Below are 8,095 nucleotides of genomic sequence, written 5' to 3'. Positions count from 1 at the left end.
GCACAAAGCTGGATTTCACAGGAGGGCTGAAATCAGAAAACCACTACTTTTAAAAACAAACGTTGCAAAGTGTTTAGAGTGGAGTAAAAAACCTACAGAATTGGTCCCTAGAAGAATATTATTTTCTCGGACACGTCATCCTTTACCTTATTTCCGACCACCGGCCAAGATACGCGTGGAGACAGCCAAAAGAAGCATTTGACCCAGACTGCCTCCTTCCAACTGTTAAACATGGAGGTGGATCTATGATGATCGGGGGGGCGGCTATATCTTGGAAATCTGCCGGACCAGTGGTTTCCCTTCATTGCTGAATTAATAGTCAAGACTATTTAAGCATTTTATCTGATCAAATTCATCCTATGGTTGCAGAACTGTTTCTAGAGGGAAATGCAATTTTTCATGATGATAATGCACCAATTCACACAGCTAAAGTTGTTACTGAATGGCATGAAGAACATTCTAGTGAAGTTGAACATCTTATCTGGCCACCACAGTCCCCAGATCTCAATATTATTGAACATTTATGGCACATTTTAGAAAAACAAGTAAGGAGTTGATATCTTCCACCATCATCACTACAAGAACTGGAAACTGTTTTAGCTGAAGAATGGAAACAATTCAAACTTTGTACAAGTCCATACTACAGAATTCAAGCTGTAATTACTGCCAAAGGCAGTCCTACCCCATATTCAAATAAATTTGTTTGAAATTTTAAGGTGTTTCCATTATTTTGTCCAACTCCTGTATATATATAAATATAAGAAATTAACTGCATAAGAGTCAATACAAAGACTACTCCATCCAACAAGAGTTCAGCTTTACTAAACATTTCAACTACATGTACTTATCATGCTACTAATAGTTTCCTGTACATGCTTGGTGAACATATGCATGTAAGGGAGACTATTAGTAGTGTGATAAGTACATGTAGTTGAAACGTTTAGTTATATATATATGTGTGTGTGTATGTATATGTATATATATATATATATATATATGTGTGTGTGTTGCACAGTAGTGTTACCCATTCATTGAAGCATGTTTATAGTCTTTGCAAATACCCTGCATTGAAGATCCACATCTCACCATGCACATGCACTGTTCAATTTGTCCTTAATTCTGAGAGAGGAGCCCTTTAATGTCTAGCAAAGTATAGGATTAGGCTTCTTGACTGTTCTTACTCTGCCTATTGTGCTTTCAAACCATCCTACCCCACCCCACTGTTATTTAGATCACCAGGATAACAAGCTCCTTCTAGGCAATCTTTTGGATATTTGATATAACCTATTTCCTGCAAACTTGTAGTGCTTCATGTCCCTGTGCATTTGCCTCATGAGAAGTCTACTTCCTCACTTGCTGTTGACCAAGTTTTTATAGCTCTCATGATCAGCAATGTTCAAATAGACAGCCTGTTTTAAACACCTCTTTTATAGCTTGAAAGATTAGAATGAACAGAGAAGGTTTAGGGCAAAGTTCTATCAAACCCCTATCTGAACACTAATTTCATTACTGAATACATTGCTGATTCTCACCTTGTCAACTGCACCTCTCTACATGGCTTATATTTTCATAAGCCATTCATTTAACACTGGTTTCCTCAGAGACCACCAAATCACAGAATGGAACCATGTCAATGGCCTCTTCTAGGTTGACAAATACTAGTTATATATTAGCTTATTCCTGGTCATGCACTTTTACAGTTACCTCTCTTGGAAGGTGGTATCAATAGTGCTTTTCCTAGGCATAAAGCCAAACTGCATTTCAACTCTTTCTGTAACTTACATGACCTGGTTGACCAGCTTGTGAAGTTATATGTACCTCTGAACAAACTCTTGGAGAACATAACAAGTTAAGTGTAAAAACCCAGTGACATGTCTAATAACTTTGAGAAAATGATGAGCAAATGTCAAAGCAAAACCAGCAAACATAAATATTATGATAGAGAATATCAAGTAGGATAGGAAGGTGTATGTTGTCATCTGAGTCATTCTACATTATCAGAATAGTTAGATTCTATTTAAATAAGAAAAATAATATGACTAACAGCAGTTAAGTTTGCTTATATAATCATCCTTTCTTTTCTTATTTTATCTACAGTATATGGTCCTTCAGGATTGCAGAAAAGGTGTGTTCATCCACAACGTCGGAGAAACCGATCTATCTACTACCCATGTTTAAAGCACAGTAGTACTGGTTCAACTGTGGAAACATTTCTCACTCAGAGATTTGAGAATGATTCAGTCTCTGACTTCTCAGTAAGCTTAGAAACTATTATTGAAGATGCTGATATCACTTCCAATATGAGTACATTATCACTATCTGATAGCAATGTTGGTAACGAACCAGATGAACCTGTAGGTTTTCCTTCAGCAAGACCAAAGTCTTCTGCCATGTCTAGCTTAACATCTTATCCAACTAGTGCGGAACATGTAGCCAAAACTGATAAAACACAGATGGTGAACATTAAACCAGAGGAAAAAACAAAACTAAAAAAAAAATCTGAAAAAAAGGATTGAAGTCTCAGAGCTTCAAATTAGACTGTCGTTTGTGAAAGTCAAAAATCTGTTGACTCCTAATTTTGATTTCTGTTTTTTCTTCATACTGGAAAATGGTCAGTTGTTGAGGCATTTCCCTTAAAATAATGGTGCCTTTATTTTATTCAGTAAAAAGAAATCACAGCCAGAAGTCAATAGATCGACGCTATCAATTCATTATTCAGCATTATTCATGGGAGATTACTCTTGTGGCAATAAAAAATAAAATTTAATTTTCAATCATGTATGTATATGCATGTATCAATAATATTAATATGCCAACTTGTTCTTTTTGTACGTACCTGTTATGTGTGTTGCACTTACCTCAAAAGAGGGAGTGAGTGACAAAGCCGGAGAGAGGAAGTAAGAAAGAGAGTGAAAGATACAGTGAGTGGTGACGGCATTCGTTTTGTGTTTTTAAACAAGAAAAATAGCTACATAGCCACATCGCAAGAAAAATATTTACTTAGATTGAAAGAAAAGTTGATACATAGATACATACACACATCATTAAATTAAAAGTGGGAGAAAGGAGGGACACAGGAAGAGAAAGAGAGAAAGACAGTAGATACATAGATCCAAAGAAAAGTTGATACAGAGACACAGCAAATATTGTTTGTCACCTTCACTTTTTATTACCACACGAGGATAAAATTAATTTGCAAGTGGCTGAGTAATCCACAGACATGCAGATCATTAACGTAGTTCTCAAGGAGATTCAGCCTCATGCAAAATATGACAAGGCTGGCCCCTTTCAATTACAGCTACGACTCATTTTGGCCAGCTGATTGAACTGGAGCAAGACCTTCAAGTGGTTGGAAGAAAATGAAAAAAGATCCTATATAGGGACAGGAAAATCTTTTTAGTCACTATAGTTGTTAATCTGGTCCTAACAGCAGTATTTTGGGGTCTCACAGATCTGGAGGCCAAGCTCCCAGGTAAACATTGATGTGCAGGCTGTTATCAAATTGGGCGTGAGTCAAGGACAAATACACAATGAAATAGCAATTATTTCATCTTAGGTTTCACTGCTTACAGTGACTAAAATATGATCGATCTTTTCTAGCTTCTTTACTTTTAACAATGAAGAAGGTAAGACATTTAGTAATGAATAGAGAGAAAGTCTTTCAGGTGTTTACATTTTTATTCTGGGAGTTCTAGAACGATCAACTGTTCTCACTTCTTTCTCCCACCCCTAGTACTTATTCACCTTTCATAGTTCTTCATATCTTTTAGTTGGCAGGGAAAGGAAAGACCATGTTTTTCTTTCAGGCACATCTAACATTTTCTCTACAAACAAGCCCTGCTCCCTTCCATTTTTTTTCATACAAAAACTAATGCAAATTTTGAATGGGGTATAGCTGTGAAAAGAGCCCAGAAAATTGGGTAATACCCCCTACAAAATGGGTGAGGGAGAAAAGTTGCCAACAGGGGGCTACACAAAATTCAACTCTATACTTTAAAGAGTCTCTGGGCCGACCAAAGCCTTGTGAGTGAATTTGGTAAATGGAAACTGAAAGAAGCCCATCATATATATATATATATTATATTCTTATGTGTTTGTCTCACCACCTATATTGTTTGACAACCAATGTTGGTGTGTTTGCATCCCCATAACTTAGCTGTTCGGCATAAGACTGATAGAATAAATACCAGGTTTACAGGGAATAAGTCTAGGGTAGATTTCTTCGACTAAATGGGTGGTGCTCCAGCATGACCACTGTCAAATGACGCCAACATATTATAATGGAATAACACTGCACATGTAATATTTTGAAACTTCACAACACATCTGAGCTACATTACATCATGCACTACTACTCTTTACCAAATATTAAGCTACACACAAACTTATAGTTGATTTCACTTAATTGCATATGTTTACAGTCAATATCAAATATAATCAAGTTTGTCAATCCATTGGAATGTTGTGACCAAGTTAAAATCCCAACATAATTCTATAACATTTTTGTGTAATGAATTTCTTCAATATATAAATCAAGTAGTTTTTGGATACTATTTTATTGTTTACTTTATTGATTACATTAGCTTGTGACTGCCAGAACTAACTTTTTCATAATGACAACTGAAGTTACACAAATTAACAAACTGTCAGACAGTCCTTGTCAAGATGTATGAATCTGACAAAGAATATCAGGTTTCCCTGAAAATAAGACCCAGTCTTATATTAATTTTGCATCTGTAAAACACACTAGGGCTTATTTCCGAAAGATGTCTTATATTTTTGTGGAAAAAAATCCAAGGAAAACAAAGAAGTCTCATGTCCTCATGTAAAAGGAATTCCATGTTTTCAGTTATCAAAAGTTTATTTATTTGCTTATTGCTTTTAGTCAAGTACAAACATTTCCTCCTCTTCTGGAACATCATAAATCATCAAACCCTGAACTTCAGACTGAATTTCTTGTAAATCTATTTCCCATAGAATCATAGATCCCGGTCTCCTATTTTTGGCAATATAACTTACCTTAAATAAACACTTTTTGTCTAAGTACTCTGCTCATAATGCATTGGCAACACATCTGTTGGTAATTTTATTCCATGAATTCTTCACCCAATTAACGACTTCTTGGCTGTTGGGTTTGACAAAGTTTCCACACCGATTTCTCTCCATTCTATGTTCAATATATTGATTCACTTCCATCCGCAAATAATCCTTGAAAGGCTTGTTTATTATAAGATCTAATGTTTGTAGATATGAAGTCATTCCCGCGGTAATCATCATGTGGTCAATCCTTCTTTCAGAAAGGAAAGTTTTTATATCTTTTGCACGGTGAGTACTGGCCGGATCCCAGACTAAAAGACTCTGAGAACCACGTAAAACAAATGACATAATTAAATCAACCCATTTTCTTATAACAGCTTGTCTGCACCAAGACTTTACAGTTTCAAGGACAAATGCCCGAAACTCGTTCTTTCTCTTTTTTGAAAGTTAAATATTCTGACCATGAACAATGCAGCATCAGTTACAGATGAGCCATCTGATTCTTTGACTTGGCATTATAGCAGGTCAGTGAATAACTTAGTTCTCATACAATATGGATATTTTTCTTTCCTTTTGTGAAGGTACTTAGGAGTTAGATTGCAAAACTGAATTTCAATTGCTGGACTGGGTAATGTATTTCGTTCTTGAACAAAATTCTTCAAGTTGCACCAGTCCACTCAGCTGTAAATGGATAATCTTGCGATGGACTGAAATCCCAGCCAGGGGAAATGCTAGCTCTATCACTTATACATCATGGAAACCAAGTAACTGGCTCTATTAGTCCTAGATCTTGAAATGGTACGTTCCTTTTCTTTTTTGAAAATTTCTTTGAATGCAATGCAGAATAGCATGAAAATAGTCAATCCAAGAAGTTTCTAAAACTTTGAATAGAAGTTCTTTCACCAAAACAAAAAATTAAAATCAAGAATTTAGTGTTTTAGCTTTTTTTTTTATTAGAAAAAAATTGCGATTTTTGCACCATAGGGTTTTTTAATATTTGCCCAAAATATTAAGAAAAATACATTAAAAAACAATTTATTCATTTAGAATTTTATGCCATAAGTGTGTTGAACACTTTGTAGATATAACAAATTTCTCTAGCAAATCTGGATGGAGATACTGAGGCTTACAGAAAATATTCAAATCCTAGTTTTGCTTGGGTCCCATAGTGTAATAAATCAAATATATAGCAGCCACTGAACCATTTGGTATTACCATAAAAATAAAAAAACAAACTTATAATCCAAAACAATATTTTTTGTTAATCTTGCAAAAAAAAAAAAAAAAAAAAAAAAAAAAAAAAAGAGCTGGAAAGTTCATTTGAAACAAATGGCAATGTTGCCACAAAACAAGTGTAATGCCATTATTTCAAGAGTTATTTTATGCCAAATAAAAATATACTAGAACCAAAATAAAATACCCTTTCCCTATAAGAGTTTTGATAATGGATTAATTTGTTATAACTCAATAGCGGTAGTGATCAGGCTTAAAGGGTCCTTTCTTGTCCACTCCAAGGTATGCAGATTGTGCATCAGTTAGTTCTGTTAACTTCACACCAAGATGACTCAAGTGCAAAGAAGCTACTTCTTCATCAAGCTAAAAATGAAAAGGAAAATAAAGAATTAGGCTATAAACAAGCAGACATATATATATATATCTACATTAACATGTTTTTGCTCACTTGTCACTCTTGCTACTAGATGTACAGTGAGCAAGTAATTAGTCTATTAAAGACCTATGGGCTATGACACCATTATTCACAAATTCATCAACACTGTTTAACGTCCATCTTCCATGTTAGCATGGGTGGGATGATTTGACAAGAGCTGGCCAAGCAGAAGCCTGTACCAGACTTCTGTGACTGTTTTGGCAGGATTTTTACTGCTGGATGCCCTTCCTAATATCAACCACTCAGTAAAAATGGACTTAGTACTTTTTATGTGGCAAGGTCAGTTTTGGCAAACTGGATGCCCTTTGGAACACCAACCACTTTACAGTGTGGACTGGGTGCTTTTAAGTGCCACCAAGTACTTGCAAGACAAGAAAAAAAAACCTTTCAAGAGAAAGGGGCATTGGAGGAGGTAATCTTGTGTCGGATGATGAAAGGTTATATAGTGAGACAGAGACAGGTGTCTTGCTGTAGAGGAAATACAAGGTTACCCAGCTAGAAAGAGAGAGAAATCAGGAATGAAAACACAAACAGGTGCAGTACTGCAAAGGAAATACAAGGTTACCCAACCTGAGGGAAGTGTAGAAGGAGAGAAAGATAGTTGGAGACAGCAGGATAGAGGTGGTGGTAAAATGCCAGGCTTACTCACAAGGGATGGGGATCAGAATATAAATGAAATGGTTGAGTAAAGGAAGAGAGAGATATAGATGGTGGCAAGTGCTAGGGCATATCCTTGAGGTTTGAACGCCATAGTGTAAGTGGCAGGATATTGCAGAGGAGGTGTGATTAAAGTGTGTGGAGGAGGAGGAGTGGGCGTAAACCTGGGTATATATAAATGGAGGTGGGGGCTACCAGATAGCAATGATACAGAGGAACAGGGACATGAGGATAGGATTGGGGAGTGAGATCTAGGCATAGTGTATGAAGGAGGAAATATGAAGAGATGTGGAGGTGTAGATTGGTTTGTTGGGGTAGGGTGAGTGAAAAGTTTTCTTGTTACATGTGGGTGGAAGACACAGGTTGGAGGCGAGCAGAGAGCAATGATACAGTGGCACAGGGCCAAGAGGACAGGATTGGGGAGTGGGAAGTAAGCATAGTGCATGAAACAGAAATGTGAGGAAGAGATGTAGAGACAGTTTGGTTTGTTGTGGTAGAGTGAGAAGTTTTCTTGTTAAGTGTGGGTGAGACACAGTGCTTCTAGAACTCACTTTCGCTGACGTGGGTAGGTCTCCTCAAGAAAAATTAATGAACACCCATTCAGCTTGGTTCAATAGTCTACTTCTTAAAAAGTGATAAAATTGCGACGAGGAATCTGATATAAAATTAAAATAATTAGCAAGTTCTTTAACACTGACAATGATGTAACAATTTTAGACTCAAAAGGAAAAG

The 8,095-nt window shown here is 36.2% G+C and overlaps 1 protein-coding gene across 1 annotated transcript in view; it reads left to right on the top strand.

Annotated features, from left to right (window-relative positions):
- The window catches only part of LOC106879279 (shiftless antiviral inhibitor of ribosomal frameshifting protein homolog), a 96,342-nt gene extending 90,070 nt beyond the window's left edge, over window positions 1-6,272 (top strand). Inside the window, exon 7 of the mRNA XM_052968608.1 lies at window positions 2,098-6,272. Coding sequence (XP_052824568.1) covers window positions 2,098-2,516 — 419 coding nt within the window. The 3' untranslated portion in view covers window positions 2,517-6,272. The remainder of the gene's footprint in view (window positions 1-2,097) is intronic.
- The last annotated feature ends 1,823 nt before the right edge of the window (window positions 6,273-8,095 follow it).

This window comes from Octopus bimaculoides, chromosome 1 (assembly GCF_001194135.2).
Source record: "Octopus bimaculoides isolate UCB-OBI-ISO-001 chromosome 1, ASM119413v2, whole genome shotgun sequence".
NCBI lineage: Eukaryota > Metazoa > Mollusca > Cephalopoda > Octopoda > Octopodidae > Octopus > Octopus bimaculoides.
Note: the sequence above shows the minus strand (reverse complement) of the source record. Positions and strands in the feature narration are given on the sequence as shown.